The sequence below is a fragment of the Pleurodeles waltl genome, chromosome 10 (genome assembly GCF_031143425.1).
Source record: "Pleurodeles waltl isolate 20211129_DDA chromosome 10, aPleWal1.hap1.20221129, whole genome shotgun sequence".
NCBI lineage: Eukaryota > Metazoa > Chordata > Amphibia > Caudata > Salamandridae > Pleurodeles > Pleurodeles waltl.
The window spans coordinates 928,994,536-929,012,096 of record NC_090449.1 but is presented as its reverse complement, the minus strand read 5'-3'; the positions used below and the strand labels follow the sequence as shown (position 1 = coordinate 929,012,096).

At 45.9% G+C, this 17,561-nt stretch overlaps 1 protein-coding gene across 6 annotated transcripts in view; it reads right to left on the bottom strand.

Annotated features, from left to right (window-relative positions):
• The window catches only part of SNX13 (sorting nexin 13), a 587,891-nt gene that overhangs the window by 329,751 nt on the left and 240,579 nt on the right, over positions 1-17,561 (bottom strand). For all 6 annotated transcript variants that reach the window (XM_069211703.1, XM_069211707.1, XM_069211702.1 and 3 more), the window contains exon 10: positions 15,710-15,798. In XM_069211703.1, the coding sequence (XP_069067804.1) occupies positions 15,710-15,798 (89 nt within the window). The remainder of the gene's footprint in view (positions 1-15,709; positions 15,799-17,561) is intronic.

Genomic DNA, 17,561 nt, shown 5'->3' with positions numbered 1-17,561 from the left:
CCTAACCTATTTTCTTTTTTTTCTGTATTTTGTTTTGGGACTCAGCTGAAGCAGAGTCCCAAAATGGCTGCCAACACTTCCTCGTTGAATTGTTTGCAGACAATCAGATTTCTGCACAAGATAGGTTTGATTTGAGATACACACACTTGGTTTTCTTTTAATATTTCAAAAACAACTGAACGGATTTACACCTAATAAGAACAAGCATTTGCAATGCAAAAGATCTTGCATTTGCGAGAGTTGGAGCTATTTGCGTTGTAAATGACAATGCCTTTTACCCATGTGTTTTGGTTTGGAGTGGATGTATGTGGAGTGGAATTATGTGGGTTGGACTGGAATTGTTGGAAGCGGAATTGTGTGGGGTGGAATTGTGTAGTGTGAAGTACCTGTAATGGTGCTGCAGTTTATATACAAACTTGCAGCACTGTTGCATGACTTGCAGCTGAGCATGTAGCACAAACAAAAGCGCATCTTGGGCAGCATTTGAAAATTCTGATGGAAATTAGTCAATGAACAAAATGTTGAGCAAAGTGCTAGGATCATGGTAACTAGTCCTGGGGAAATTTCAATTACACTGCCATACCTTGTGCTATTTTGTGAACTTTGTGTTATGCCTTTTAATCTGCAATTATGCAAGTACTTCATCAGGTAACTACATGGTGCTTGCAGCACAATTACATCAAGTTCAACTTTGGTAACATTTTGCTTTCTTATTCTGTTTTGCAAGGTGATATATTTAGGAAACTGGAAATATTACTTTTTATATGGTTCAAAATAGGTGTTGTATTAAACTTTGTTCTACTATGAATATCTACTAGAAACTGTAAATACATTATTTTGTTTCTCGTTATGTGCAATATGTTTTCAAATAGTTGTGAGGTCATTTTATTTGTATCTGCTTTTGGAGTCTGAGAGAAAATGGAAACATGTTTTTCCTAAACTGGGCCTGCTTGTCACACCCTGTGGATCCTCCAACATTTGTATTTCGTCACTGTTTTTTCCCCAAACGTTGCATAGAATTGCTGGCAAAGTTCATGTTTTTGACATATTGGCCTCAATATAAAAAAAATGCGGCCAAGTTTCTTTCTAGGTATTCAGACTTAAAAGAAAATGCATGCCTTCCACCGAACAAACAGTGGAGCTATGACAGTTCAGCAGATTTACACGTGTGCATTTCACAAAATTTACACTTGTCACGGCTCAGAGAGGTAAAAGGAACATTCTTCAAGCCAGACACTGATTTAAGAGCAAAAATATGGGTGACAGATAGAGGCACCTTTTCTGTGTAATCTTCAAGTAACAAGAGATGCAATTCTCAATTGAATACTTGGACGAAGCGTGTAACATCTTGGCACTAGGGATAACGGTGCGGGTGATATCAGTGTGGTTTTACTCCCGGACAGAAGACTGATATGGTAATAAGCAGCGAATAAAAGAGGACTGGAGAGGACATGAAAAGAGTGACATACTAGAGGGCAGCAAAGACTGACTGAAACATCACAGATCAGTCAGCCTTGAAATAAAAAAAATAACATTGAGAAATATAAGAGGGGATCAATTGGTATTTCCTGTTATGACCATGGATGTAAAAGGTGATTTCCAGAAATTGTGAGAGTTTTAAATAACAATTATTTTTAGGAAGTACAGCGATAGTGCATAGGAAGCATATTGGAAGTTGGCGGGTAGACAAACGTCTATAATAGGCTGTGGCTTCTCCAGACAGGATCTTTGGGGGACACAGAAGAGGCCACATAAGAAACAAGCATTTGTAATGCAACAGGTCTCCCATTTTCTTGAGTTAGAGCTTTTGGCATTGTAAATTCATAACTGGACTTTTCTTGCCACATAAACTGGTCAACCCTGCCTAATAATTTCGTCTTTTCCTGCCATATAATTCCAGTGGCCCAGCATGTAACTAAAGCACTTCCACTTACCTTCTTCCTCTATCTTAAAACATACACAATTATCATAAAAACCGCTATCAGAAATAAAAGTTTGGCATTATAGTGTCATGCTCAAAAAACCATAACACAAATATTTGGGACGGATTGGAGGGTGAAAGGAAAGAGGGAGTAGTTGGTAAAGATGGAGAGGACACGTTGGCTAGTAACGGTGTCATAGGCCCTGGAGTAAGAAAGGAAAATGGTTGAATGGAATTTTGGTAAGAAAACACAGCAGTAATTAGAGCACAGTGAGGTCCTTAGGTCTCTGGGCCCCGGTGCCACTGCACCTGTTGCTCCATTGATTACTAGGCCTCAGGAGAGAAAGCGGATGGAGCAGAAAAAGAGAAGCGAAAGGAATACAACAGACAAAAGAAAGAAACAGAAAGGGTCGCAAAAAAAAAAAATAAAGAAGGGAAAGAGAAAATGAGAAAATCAAAGCACAACTAAGAAAAGAAATAAAGCAAATGTGTGAGACAAAAAAAAAAAGGGACGGAAGCTAGCGAACGTAAGATAGAGATGAAAAAAATATTGAAAGTTGAGTGAAAAGAAATAGAAAAATTAACGTTAGAGAAAAAAGAGATGGTGAGAGTAACACGCAGCGAAAGAACCAGGGCATGTATGTGCTGACATTTCTCAGAGAGACAGAATGGGAAAACCACTTTGACACTTTGGGTCCCGACAAGTAACTTGTGGCTTCCACATACAGATGGAAAAAAGAGGGATTAATAGTAAAACGTGATTAGACAGATAAAGATAAGAAAAACACCAGAGAAAGGAAGGAAGAAAGATCTTTAAAAAAAAAAAAAGTGAAAGGATACATACTGAGTCAAAGCAAAGAGCAAATAAACAAGACGAGGAAAGAATGAAGGGGAGAGAAAAAATAGTGAAAGAATGAATGCCCGATGAAGAAAAAATAGAGGAATGGAACAAAAAGAAATAATCAAGTTCCTGCGAGTTTGAAAGAGGAGGTAGCAAGAGGAAGAGGGAAATAAAAAAAAAAGGGGACAGGTGTAAAAATAAGCAGTTAAAAGAAAGAGCAAAACTGTTAACGTGTGGATTTAAAGAGCTGGAAAGAGAAAAGTGGGGGAGAAAGAAAACATTGGGAGTAAACAGAGTAAAGGAAAGAACACAGTGAGATAGGTGGAACAGACCCTCCCAAATAAAGATGACAGCTATGAATAGATTTAATCGGCTCCCCCATGTCCTCAAACAGTGTATGGAACAGCAGGGGGTACTGCATAACAGCAGGAGGTGCATTAACAGAGCTGTATGTTAACACCAATACAGCAACATTGGGCGCTTCAGATCAGGATTGGGGGTATATACAGAGCTATGTTCTGCCAAGTGCTGGAATAACAGAAAGGCAGCGGGTGAGGAATGAGAAACGGGGGGCCATGTAATTCCTGATATTGGAATTATGGGGCACTACAGAATAGGGATGAGGTGCACTGACAGAGTTGTATGTGGGCTGCAGTACTGGAATAGTAACAGGCACACAAGGTCAGAAGTCAGGTATATTAATGGAGCTATGTGTGGAACAAAGTATTGGCGTGCCAGTGTCGCCTGGAGGTGGCCCTGGTGAAGCTGAGAGTGGGGCCCAGCATGGGAGTGGCAGTGTCTGTGAACCACAGATGTGGGGAGTCATGAATGGAGTGTGTGTGAGCCTTAGTACTGAGAAGAAATGTGCACTGAATGTTAGAATTCATGGATTCTGTCAGAGCTGTGGTGGTTCACACCAACAGCAGCCTGGGATGTTGGACGAGGTGCACTGGCTGGGCTGTGTTTTGCTATTTTGGTTCCCGTACTGGCTTGGCAGTGGACTGAATATTAGAATTGAGCTTTCTTATATTAGAAAGGTGCACTGATGGAGCTGCGCCCGAAGTCTCTTTACTGACTTTAAAAACTGAAGTGGGGTAGCAGACAGCATGTTTGGGGTTCTGGCAAGGCTGTGGGGCTTGGAGTGTGTGAACTGAGGTTCACTAATGGAGCTGCGCCCAAGGTCCCAGTGCTGGAACAGCAGTGTGTACTGACTGTGAGAACTGAGGTCCTCTGGCAGACAGCACGTGTGGGGTTCTGGCACCGGAACGGATGAGGGTCTTGGAGTATGTGAACTGAGGTACACTGATTGAGCTGCACCTGAGGTCCCAGTACTGGAGCAGCAGAGTGTACTGCCTGCAAGAACTAAGCTGCTCTGGCACTTACAGTTCCAGTCTCCGGGGGTTATGAAGTCCACACGTTGGGGTTTAAGTTAACCCCAAAAACCCACCACCAGCAACACAGAGCTGGCCGGGTGCAGAGGTCAAAGTGTTCAACTTTAAAATGGGATCCTACGGAGACTAGGGACACTCAGTTTCAGATTTGCAGGCAGGTAAGTACACGCGACTTCAGAGGGCAAACCTGGGGGGTTTAGAGGAGCACTGGGGGGCCACAAGTAGGCACCAAACATACATCCTCAGAGGCACTGGGGGCGGCCGGGTGCAGGATGCAAGAAATATGTTGGTTCTCCAATGTTGCTCTATGAGGGGGACCCCCCAGGGTCACTCAGAGGCTGTAGGCGAGGTCCACAGGGTCATCTCAGGGAAACCACCTACTGGACAGGGAGGAGGGCCGCCTGCTGAATGTTGCTGCACTTGGTGTCGGTTTCTCCAAGGCCTAGGGGCTGCGGGTGCAGTGGGTCTTAAGGCGTCGGATATCTTCGTCCGGAGCTTTCGCGGTCAGATTGGTCCGTGGGATTCCCTCTGCAGGCGTTGTCGTTGAGTGGTGGTGAGGTCAACCCAGGGTGGCCACTTGCTCAGAATCGCCTGGGGATCCTCTCTAGCTGGTTGGGCCACCTGGACACGGGCCATGGGTGTCGGGTGCAGAGTGGTTAGGATTCACGCATTTGGAGTGAGGTTGGAGTTCTTAGTTGCTGATTTCTTCTTGAGCAGGGCCTCTGTCCATGGAAGTTCTTGGTCCTTTTTAGGTGCAGGGCAGTCGTCTGGAGTTTGGCAGAGGTCACTTGTCCCGCTGGATGTGTTGCTGTTCTTTTGCAGGTTCTTTGAAGCAGGGGTCAGGCCAGTAGGGCTGGGGCCAAATCAGTTGTCGTCTTCCTTCTTCTCTGGTAGGGGGTTTCAGCTAAGCAGTCCTTGTCAGGTCGTCAGGTCGTCAGGAATCTGGTGAGCTGGGTTCAGGGAGGCCCTTAAATCCTAGATTGAGGGGAGTTTTAGGGGTCAGAGGGCAGTAGCCAACGGCTACTCTCCCTGAGGGTGGCTACACCCTCCTTGTGCCCACTCCCTTTGGGGAGGGGGGCACAAACCTAATCCTATTGGTCAAGTGCGTGTTTATTGTGCTGAGACGTTTGATGTCAAACTTCCCAGTATTCAGTGAAGCCATTATGGAGCTGTGGAGTTCGAAATGATAAACTCCCAGACCATATAATCAATATGGCTACACTGTACTTACAATGTCTAAGAATGGACTTAGATACTGTAGGGCATATTGCTTGTGCAGCTATGCCCTCACCTGTGGTATGGTACACCCTTAGGGCTGTAAGGCGTGCTAGAGGGGTGTCTTACCTATGCCACAGGCAGTGGTTTGTGGCCATGGCACCATGAGAGGGGTGCAATGTCGATCTTGCCTTTTTCTCCCCACCAGCACACAAAAGCTGCAAAGGCAGTGTACATGTTCTGGGTGAAGGGTCTCCTAGGGTGGCATAATACATGCTGCAGCCCTTGGGGACCTTACCTGGCCACAAGGCCCTTGGTACCATGGTTACCTTTTACAAGGGACTCAACTGTGTGCCAGGGTTGTGTCAATTGTGGAAACAAAAGGTACATATTTTGTGTAAGAACACTGGAGCTGGGGCCTGGTTAGCAGGGTCCCAGCCCACTTTCAAAGCATCAACACAAGCAAAACATGTGTGTGTGTGTGTGGGGGGGGGGGGGGGGAGGGATACCATGCCAACAGTGGCACTTTCCTACACCTTCCCCCCCAAATGAAAGAAGACGAGATTAACCTTTCCCAAAAGAGTCTTCATTATCTAAGTGGAAGAACCTGGAAAGGCCATCTGCATTGGAATGGCCAGTCCCAGGTCTGTGTTCCACTAAAACGTCCATTCCCTTTTAGAGATATGGACCACCTCAGAAGTTTCCATAAGCCATCTGAGAGGTCTATGCTCAGTTTGAACAATAACGTGGGCACCAAACAAGTATAGTCTCAGCAAAGGCCTCCCTCTCAATGGCTCTCCAACGCTGCTCCCTGGGGAGTAACCTCCTGCTAATGAAAGCAACAGGCTGGTTAAGGCCATCATCACTGGTTTGGGACACAACAGCTCCTATCCCATGTTCAGAGGCATCTGTCTGCACAACTAACGGCCTAGAATAATCTGGAGCTTTAAGAACTGGTGATGAGCACATTACTTCTTTCAGGGTGTCAAAGGCTTTTTGACAGTCCAGAATACCTTCTTTGGCATCTTCTTTGAAGTCAGTTCAGTGAGGAGAGTCACAATGGATCCATAGCCCTTCACAAACCTCTCTTAGTACCCAGTCAAGCCAAGGAATGCCCTGACATGAGTCTGGGTTTTTGGAGCTTCCTGGTCCGGAATTGTCTGGATCCTGGGTTCTAAGGGTTGCACTTGGCCTTCACCTACCAGGTGGCCCAAATAAAAAAATATGCCCTGCCCTATTTGGCACTTAGATGCTTCTGATTGCAAGGTCTGCAAAACCTTCACCAGGTGGACCAGGTGATCCTGCCAGCTGGAGCTAAAGACAGCAATATCATCTAGATATGCTGCTCTAAAGGACGCCAAGCCAACAAAGACTTGATTCGCCAGCCTTTGGAAGGTGGCAGGGGCATTCTTTAAGCCAAAGGGCACAACAGTAAACTGATAATGCCCATCAGGTGTACAGAATGCTGTCTTTTCCTTTGCACCAGGTGCCATCCTAATTTGCCAGTACTCTGAGGTTAAGTCAAAGGTACTTAAAAATTTGGCTGCACCTAATTTGTCAATGAATTCATTGGCCACTGTAGTCCACACAGAACCTCATTTCTTTCTTGCCATCTTTGGTATGAGTTTTTGGGACTAAGACCACTGGGCTAGCCCAGGTACTGTCAGTGTTCTCTATTACCACCAACTCCAGCATCTTGTGGACTTCCACTTTGATGCTCTGTGTTGACGGGGTCAGACTGTCTATAAATTTTGTTTTTGACAGGTAAACTGTCTCTTGTGTCCATATCATGGTTACACAGGTGTGTCTGACCAAGGGTCAAAGAGAAGAACTCAGAATACTGCTGTAGGAGTTGCCTGCAGTCAGCTTGCTGTAGGGCAGAGAGGATGTCTGAATAGACAACTCCATCTACAGACCCATCCTTAGGGTTAGTTGAGAGGAGGTCAGGGAGAGGTTCACTCTCTGCTTCCTGATCCTCATCAGTAACCATCAGCATGGTTATGTCTGCCCCATCATTATAGAGTTTAAGGCGGTTAACATGGATCACCTTCTTGGGTGTCCTGCTAGTGCCAAGGTCCACCAAGTAAGTGACATTACTTTTCTTTTCTAGGATAGGGTAAGGGCCACTCCATCTGTGCTGAAGTACCCTAGGAGCCACAGGCTCCAGAACCCAGGCTTTCTGCCCTGGCTGGATTTCTACCATTGCAGCCTTTTGGTCATAACACAACGTCTGGATTTGTTGGCTGGACTCAAGGTTTCTGGATGCCTTCTCCATGTAATCAGCCATCCTAGAGCGAAAGCCAAGCACATAGTCCACCACATCTTGTTTAGGCTCATGGAGAGATCTCTCCCAGCCTTCATTTACAAGAGCTAGTGGTCCTCTTACAGGATGGCCAAACAGAAGCTCAAAGGGGGAAACCCCTACTCCCTTCTGTGGCACCTATCTGTAGGCGAAAAGCAGGAAGACACCCCATCTCCTTTTGAGCTTTTCAGGGAGCCCCATGATCATGCCCTTCAATGTCTTGTTGAACCTCTCAACAAGCCCATTGGTTTGTGGATGGTATTTGAATTTGTAAGTCACCCCACACTCATTCCACATGTGTTTCAGGTAAGTTGACATGAAGTTTGTACCTCTGTCATAAACCACCTCCCTAGGCAAACCTACTCTGGTAAAACTACCAATCAGGGCCTTGGCTACTACAGAGGAAGTAGTAGCCCTAAGTGGAATTGCTCCAGAGTATCTGGTAGCATGATCCACTACTACCAGTATGTACTGGTTCCCTGATGCTGGGTGGTTCAAGTGGACCCACAATGACCACACCAACCTTTTAAAAGGGTACCCCCACCACAGGAAGTGGAATGAGGGGGCCTTTGGGTGGCCACCGGTCTTGCCACTGGCTTGATAGGTGACACAGAAGCTACAAAACTCCTTCATTTTCTGGGACATATTGGGCCAATAAAAGTGTTTTACAAGTCTGCTTCACATTTTGGTTTGTTCCAAATGCTCAGCTAGGGGGATGTCATGGGCTAAAGTGAGTATAAACTCTCTAAACTCCTGAGGCACTACCACTCTCGTAGTGGCACCAGGTGTGGTGTCTCTTGCCTCAGTGTAAAGGAGTCCATCCTCCCAATAGACCCTGTCAGAGCCACTGATATCTCCCATCTCCTGTGCAGCAGCTTTCTGCCTCAGGCCTTCAAGAGTGGGACAAGTCTTTTGTCCCTGGCACAACTGTTCCCTCCTTGAGGGTCCCCCTGGGCCCAAGGACCTTACCTGTAAAGGCTCCAGCTCCATGGACTCAGTTCCCTCAAGGGATAAGACATCTTCCTGGGAAAGGAGGTCTTGTTTCTTTTGCTGTTCAGAGGCTGGTCCCCCAGTCCTCTTATCTTTTCTCTTGGAAGAGTGGGCCATTATTCCAGGTGCCAATACTTCTTTTTCACCCTGTGCTCTGCTTTGTGATCTGGTTTTCACACACACCAGTTCAGAGATTCCCAGCATGGCTGCATGGGTTTTGAGCTCTACCGTAGCCCAAGCTGAGTACTCCAGATCATTCCCTAGCAAGTATTCCACTTGAATTGCAGAAGAGACCACTACCTGTTTCAGGCCAGTAACCCCTCCTCATTCTAAAGTCACCATAGCCACGGGACGGACTTAAGTCACATTGTCAGCATTGGTAACTGGGGAAACCAGTTTCTCTGTCACCATTGTGACACTGGCATCTGTATCCCTCAGGGCTTCTACCTTTGTTCCACTGATTAAGAGTTGCTGTCTGTATTTTTGCATGTAAGGAACCCAGGCAGCCACTGTGGCTATATCCACCCCACCCTCAGAGACTACAGTAGCTTCAGTGTGAACCCCGATTTTCTCTGGGCACACTGTTGATCCCACCGGGAGACTGGCTAATCCAGTACTAACTGGAGCAGTGTTAATGGGAGTTGTCTTGGGACAGGCCATGTCTCCAGTTTGGTATCCATGCTGTTTACAGCTGTGACACCAGGCCTTCTTGGGATCAAAGTTTTTACCCTTGTACCCATTTGTGGACTGTGAAGAGGCTCAGGCCCACCCTCCTGAGCAGGTTTTTGGGGCCCCTGTGAAGCCTCTTTGTTTTGTCCTTAGGTGTCTCACCACTCTTCCCCTGAGAAGGCTTTGTCACCCCTTTCTTTTGGTCACCCCCTGTGGAAGTTTTGGTCACCCTAGTCTTGACCCAGTGGTCTGCCTTCTTTCCCAATTCTTGGGGAGAAATTGGACCTAGGTCTACCAGATGTTGATGCAACTTGTTATTGAAGCAGTTACTTAACAGGTGTTCCTTCATAAACAAATTATAAAGCCCATCATAGTCATGTACTCAACTGCCAGTTATCCAACCATCTAGTGTTTTTACTGAGTAGTCAACAAAATCAACCCAGGACTGGCTTGAGGTTTTGTGAGCCCCACTAAACCTAATGCTATACTCCTTAGTAGAGAATCCAAAGCCCTCAATCAGGGTAGCCTTCATGTGGTCATAGGATTCTTCATCTTTACCAGTGAGTGTGAGAAGTCTATCCCTACACCTACCAGTGAAAAGCTCCCAAAGGAGGCCTCCCCAGTGATATCTGTTTAACTTTCTGGTTGCACAGGTCCTATCAAAGGCTGTGAACCACTTGGTGATATCATCACCCTCTTCATATTTTGAGACAGTCCCTTTGGGCATTGTTAGGATATCAGTATTCTCTCTAACCCTATTTGTATTGCTGCCACCATTAATGGGTGCTAAGCCCATTTCTGCTTTCTCCCTTTCTATAGCCAGGAGTTGCTGCTCCAAAGCTAACCTTTTGGCCATCCTTGCTAAAAGGATGTCCTCTTCATTAAGGGTGTCACCAATGTTCCCAGAGGAGTTGGACTCCTCTGTGGAAGATCCAGATCCAGTGAGCACTATCCTTGGAGACAGGGATCTTGGGACCATGGTCTCCCTAGTTAGGTGAGGAGGGGGAAGGTCATCCTCCTAATCTCTAACATCTTCCCTGTCTGAGTTCTTCCTCCTCAGCAGGGTGGTCCCAGAGATTCTGGAGCTTGACCTTGGTACGGTTGGAACCTGTTTTAATCTTTTCCAGCTTACAAAGGACCTTAATTCTGCCATTCCTAGAGGGAGGTAAGGGTTGAGGTTGAGTTCCATCACTATTTCCTCAGAGCTGCTCATTAAGTTATTAAACTTTAGGATTACTCTTTAAGGAACTAAAAAGTACTTCTAGTAACTAAATCCTAACTTTACAATACATTTTAAATCTAAAAAGAGGTGCTAAGGGGACTTAACCAAGGTCCTAGCAGGACTTTTACAATTTTAGAAAAATATGCCAAATTCAAAAATCGGTTTTCTAAAGGTAATTTGGGAATGTAGTTGTGTGATCAGGTATTGCCTGAGTAGTCCAGCAAATGCAAAGTCATAGACCCCACCGCTGAGCCACCAATTTAGGAAGCTTTCTCTGTATATACTATAGCAAAATGAGATACAGTGTGCACCGAGTTCAGGGGTTCCCCAGAGGTTAAAGTAGATAACACTAATGCTCTCTTTTGTGGTAGTGTGGTTGAGCAGTTAGGTTTTTCAGAGGGTAGTGCAAAGCATTTGTTGTACAAACACAGACAATAGAAGAAGCACACACTCAATGACAACTTGCAGGTAAGTACTTCAATACATTTGTATTTCAATCAATCAATCAATCAATCAATGCTTGTAAAGCACAACTACTCACCCGTTAGGGTCTCAAGGTGTGGGGGCTGGGGGGGTTGGGGTCAGGGAAGTGTAGCGATCACCAGTGGTTCTTAAAAAAGCCATATCTTGAGTTCCTTCGTGATGCTGAGGAGGGAGGTGATTTGTCTGATGTGGAGCGGAAGGGCGTTCCAGGTGGTGGCTGCGAGGAAGGAAAAGGAGCGCGCTCCTGTTCTGGTCTTCATGATGTGGGGTACTTCTGCGAGAGAGAGCTGGGCTGAGCGTAGGGTCCTGTCGGGTACGTGGAGGTTGAGTCGATGGTACAGGTAGCCTGGTCTGGTGTTGTGGAGGGCTTTGTGTGTGTGGGTGAGGATCTTGAAGGTGATTCTTTTATCTATGGGAAGCCAGTGCAGTGTACGCAGTTGTTGCAAGATGTAGCAGTGTTGAGGACCAGTCTGATGTTTTAGTTGTTTGCGGATGAGTTTGTTGCCGATTCCCGCGTAGAGTGCGTTGCCATAGTCCAGTGCTGGTGATGAGGGCGTGTGTGATGGTCTTGCGTAGGAGGCGGAGGGTGCGGAAGCAGGTGGAGGTGACTGAGTTGATTTGATGGTTCATGCTGAGATTGTTGTCCAGGATGATCCCGAGGTTGCAGGCTTGGCTGGGGGGGTGGGCAGGTTTCCGTGGGTGGGTGGCCACAAGGAGTAATTCCACACGTTGGGTTGAGGGCCCATGATGAGTACTTGTATCTTGTTTGCATTGAGTTGAAGGCAGTTGTTTCTCATCCAGTTGGCGACTGCTTCCATGCCTTCGTGGAAGTTGTGTCTGGCTTTGTTGGGTTTGTTGGAGAGGGAGAGGATGAGTTGGGTGTCGTCGGCGTAGGAGATGATGTTGATTCCGTAGCTTCTGTCGATGGAGGCTAGTAGCCATGTAGACATTAAACAGCCTGGGGTTGAGGGAGGATCCCTGGGGAACTCCACAGGTGGGTGTGGGGTCTGCGAGGAAGCAGGGAGTCTCACTCGTTGAGTTCTGCCGGCGAGGAAGGATTGGATCCAGTTGAGGGCCTTGTCCCGGATGCCGGCTTCGTGGAGTCTTTGTATCAGAGTGTGATGGAAGACTGTCGAAGGCCGTTGAGAGGACTAGCTGGATAAATGCCGCTGTCTATCCACTGTCCAGCAGGGAGCGGATGTCGTCTGTTGCGTCCAGGACGACAGTTTTGGTGCTATGTTATTTCCTGAATCTGGATTGGGAGATGTTGTGGTCTTCTAAAAAACGTGGCGAGTTGGCTGCTGCCCGCTTTTTCAATGACTTTCGCAGGAAAGGGGAGTAGGGAGATGGGCTTGATGTTTTTGAGGTCGGTGGGGTCTGCTGAGGGTATCTTGAGGAGGGGGGTTGTCCTCTGCGTGTTTCCAGTCATCGGGAAAGGTGGTGGCAGCTAGTGACCTGTTGATGGTGAGGCGGAGCTTGGGGGCGATGGGATCCGCGGTTCTGTTGAAAATGTGGTGGGGGCATGGGTCCGAAGGGGCCCCGGAGTGGATGGACCTCATTGTTCTCAGAGTATCTGCGTTGGTGAGGGGGGTCGGGTGGTAATTGTTGGTTTGTTGGTGTCGGGTTTTGGTAGTGGGGGTTGTCCTTGCTGAAACTGTCGTAGATGGTTTTGATTTTCTGGTGGAAGTAGGTGTTCAGGTCCTGTGAGGGTGGGATGTCCGTTATTTCACTGTTGGGTTGGGCGAACTCCTTGATGATGCTGAAGAGTTCCTTGCTGTTGTGTGCGCGAGGAGATTCTGTCTTGTATAGCTTTCTTTCTGGTGTTTCTGATGAGTTGGTGGTGTGCAGTGGTGGCGGCTCTGAAGTTGCTATGGGCTTCTGTGGATTTGGTGTTTCTCCAGATTTTCTTGAGGCGACGGCAAGTGCGACTAGATTCTCAGAGTTCTGGGGTGAACCAGCTGGCTTTCTTTGCATGGGTGCTGTTGTTCTTTTTGAGAGGGGCTATGGTGTTGGTGCAGTTCGCGATCCATTTGTGGAAGGTGCGTGCTGTGGTGTTTGGGTCGTCGTCGTGTGCGATGGTGGGGGCGGCAATGGCAAGGGCAGCGGTGAGCTGATCGTCGGTGATTCTTGTCTAGTTTCCACGTGATGGTTGGTGTTGGGGTCAGATGACAGTGGGTGTATTGAGAGTGAAATGGCTGCATCAATGGTCTGTCCAAGGGAGTTCTGAGGTGTGACTGAAGGTAGCAGAATTTCCTGTAGTGAAGATGGGATCGAGGATGTGACCTGCGGAGTGTGTTGGCTCTGTCACCATCTGCCAGAGCCCTATGTTGTGGGGGTTGTCTAGGAGGAATGAGGTGTTGGGGCCTTGTAGGTTGTCAAGGTGGAAGTTGAGATCTCTCAGCAGGGTGTAGTTGGTGGCTGTGATGTCTTGTGCGGAGATGTAGTCCCTGATGGAGTCGGCGAAGGGAGCACGTGGTCCAGGAAGGCAGTATATGAGGGTTCCCCTGATGGTGGATGTCGGGCTGGTATGTAGTTTGAAGTGGAGGTGTTCCATCAGGCTTGTGGATTCTTCAAAGTCTGTGTTCAGGTGGAAGTGAGACTTGTGGACGATGGCGATTCCTCCCCCCCCCCACTCCACAGGGCCACTGGGGCAGTCTTTCCGGATGATCTTGTATCCCTGGGAGATTGCGATTGGGATGTCCGGGCCTGAGGTGGTGTTGGTCCAGGTATCAGTGAGGAACGCAACTTCGAGGTGGTGCTGTCAAGGAGGTCCCAGATTTCGGTAGCCTGTTTATGGAGGGAGCGGATTTTGAGGAGAATGCACTTCAGAGATTTCAGGGTCGGTGTTTTGTTACGGGTGGGTTGTGCTGGGTCCAAGGTCTTGGTGGTGGTGTAGGTTTGGCGGCAGCTGAAGAGTCCATGGTTGTTGGCTGGTGATGCTTGCCTGCAGTTGTTGTTGTGTCCTGGGTTGAGTGCGATGAGTCCTACTGATGTGTAGAGGTGGAGGGAGGCAGGACCAGAGGTCCTAGAGCTGGTCGCGGTCAGGCGGAGACGGGCTTGCCTTAGGCGTGCCTTTGGATGCCGTTAAGTAGGGAGGGGGGAGGAGTGGACAACTGGGACATGGGAGCGGGAAATGCCGTGAAAAAGGAGGGCGGGGCTGCGGGGCGGCAGCGGCAGGGAGAGAGAGAGAGGAGGGGCGGGGCTGAGGGGGCACCAGTGGCGTGGAGACTGTGAGAGAGAGAGAAGTGAGTGATAAGAGAAACAAGGAAAAGATAGAGGAAAGCAGAAGGCGAAAGCCACAAAAAAAGTACACAAAGGAAAAACGGCACAAAGACATTTTCTCTAGGAGCTACTGAGCTGAATGCCAGCACGAGTGCCGCTCAAGAGCAACGTATAAATTGGCCAACATGGATCATGCCTTGAAAGCAATCCTGAAATAACAAAATGTGTCTGTTGTTTTCAGTGTTCCTATCTTGTCTGCATCATGCGGAACATGTTAGCAAGTAGTAGTATAAGCAATCCCACATTGTTTTTAACTTATTTATTGAAATGTTCATAAAACACAGTACAGATTGTGTATCAAAACAGTTAATGGGCGCAGTTTATGAAGAAACGTTATCACAGGTTCAAAATACAGGTTACACAGTGACTGTGAATTGGCATATACCTGCCGAGGGATCAAGCAGACACTGTTACAACGAGGAGGAACAGGAGAGACCCTAGCCTGGAACTGGAATGCTGAAAACAAGTATATCAGTTTTGATAGGATGACCATTTTTATGGCGGCCAATCTAACAGCCAAGGAAAGCTGCAGCTTGTTCAAACTCTTGTTCTGTTGTGCAGCATAGTTCTGACATAGCGGTAGCCTTGCCCTGACTTACCCAGCTGCCTAAATACTAAGCAATACCACACTGTGACAACCAAATAAGTGATAAATTGTGAAATTGCTATATAACAGTACACAGCACCAATCATGGCCAGTACAATATTTACACTGGCCAAAGCCATTAGGTAAAATGGCTTTATAACTCAAATACCAACAATTTGTATCTTGTTTGAACTCTGTATTCTCTTTTTTTATTACATATTTTCCCTTCATTTCTTTCTGGTAAGTCTCATCTGGAAACATGTCATAAATTGGCCAATGGTTTTTAACAGTCTGCATCCCACTGAAGGAATCCCTCTTACTGGCAACAACAAGCGTCTTATCTGTTCACTGCATTTCCTTTCCATCCACCCTAATCAAACAACACAGAGAAGGTGATACTGATTACGCATGAGGGCAATCAATGTCTGCCTTGTGCAAATTAAGATCAAATAATTAGTTTAATCTCAACTGGCACCTACTGAAAGGTTCCAAATAACAACCATATCCATGCATTGAATGTGCTGGTTTCAACTAAACTTTTTAAAAATTGTTAACAAAAGACAAATTTGGTTAAAAAAATTAAATAACGAAGATGAGAAAACAAAAAAAACATTTAAACAAGATCTAAGAACTATAGGCTGGCAAAGTGAAAAATGTATATATTGGTTAAAGACTGACATACACAACGAAGACACTTAGCAATTGAAAACAGTTTTAATGCTGAATGTTTGTGAGCTTAGATTAGCTAGAAACAACTTTCACACTTTTTGACAAAATTAGTCTCCTGAATGAGAGATTTTAATTTACCCTAACGAAGTATCGCATGATCTTGTTCTGGAAGTCTCCAGGAGGTAGAAGTAAGTACAGTAGTATCTCACACAGATCTTTCAGGAACCCTAAAGAAGACACAGAAAAGGCATGGTAAAAAGATAAGTCCCATCGAGTACTGCAGCACGGTTTAATTTGCATATGAAGAAACTACTTTAACGTTTGGAATATCAGTAATGGAAAAACTAACAGTTCACAAAACATATATTTTCTTCCTACACGCTATTAAGATGCTGCATACCATTCACTATACATTGGTTTCTCAGAAACACTTAAAGCCTGCGAAAACGTACTCCCCTCCTAAGGCATTACGCAAATTGTTAGTTCTGTCCAATTTTACTTCGGTGATGGTGGTAAGGCCTCCAACATGCTAAAGCAACAACCGACATAAAAATGAAACATTCTACAATTTGAAGGAAACCATTTTTATGATGTAATATTACAAACTTTACTTGTCAACTGAGCTCAATACACAGAACAACTAATGGGAATCAGGAAAGCACACTGTGTCTTCAAGCCGATTACCAATTATTGCATTAAACTTAAAGTGAAATAATTGGATTTTTTAAAAGATTATCGAGGAATTAACTAGACGGGGGCCCCCTGTGCTATGACATTTTACCCCAAACACCATGCTCTTACAGTTACTTAGCTAATTTATAGAACCACCTACAGACTTCTAATCTAAACAGTGCATAGGCACAATGATCGCAAACTACCACTACATTTAGAAAGAAATACGTTTTTTAACATTTAAAGTTTTAATGACATCAGTCAAGATCGCTAAATATATCACTGCCATATTAGGGAGAAAAAGAGATGAGAATAAGCAACATTTAACACCACAACAGTACTGTTCATTAAATAGGGCTAAAAGGAGATGCACAAAGCATATCATTAAAACAACTGAAATCCCTCTTCACACCCTCTGCAGACTCAATTAGTCGGACATTTGACTGGAGCCTGCATCCATTCAAGCTGTTGTAATTAGTGGTGCATGGGAAGTGGATGCCCCCCTGGAGCATGTCTCTTGTAATACGAAATAAAGGGGGTCCAAATTCTTTCAAATTGTGCTACTTCGTGTCAAGGTTTTGAGGTCTAAATTTACATGGCATAGATTCCAGGCCTTAGACCACCACAAACCAGGAGCTTTCCGTTTCCCAGCCACAGTCAATTTACCCTAAAGCAAAAGCTGGAATGTGAGTTTACCAGTAAGGGGTATAACCCTTTATTGTATGCCTCTCCTAACAGAACCACTGAGGAGTCTAATGGTAGCAGCACACTAGAGTAGTCCTTCATTTTATGTACAGCTTGCGTCCAATATCCTTGGAAGTGGCCACATGTCTATCACATATGACTATATGAACTAGTTTTATCACATCCTCTCCAGCAGATCTCTGAGCACCCATAGATTGCCATCAGTCAGACCACTGTTAAACACCACTGAAAGCATTATTTAGTAAGCATTTTTTTTTTATACTGGACACAAACAGAGGATTTTGCTGCTATACTCCACATTAATATCCAGGAACTCTGGAATGGAATTTGAAAGCCAATACCTGCTGTCCATTTTTTCAAGGTACATGAATGTATGGAGGGGTTGAGTGTATTCTAAGGCTCTATATAGTATTGATAAAGCTCATGTTATCTTCTCTTTCTTGGAAGGCTTCCTCAATTTTGGTTAATTCTCTTCCTCTCCATTTCATCACCGCAGACGCATGCACCAAAATGAAGTAGATGCATAGTTCTGTAAAGGTGGAGCACACTAAAAGGAAAGCCGTTGACACACTGGTCCCGGGTTTTGGGGTATCCCTTCTTGTACAATATACCC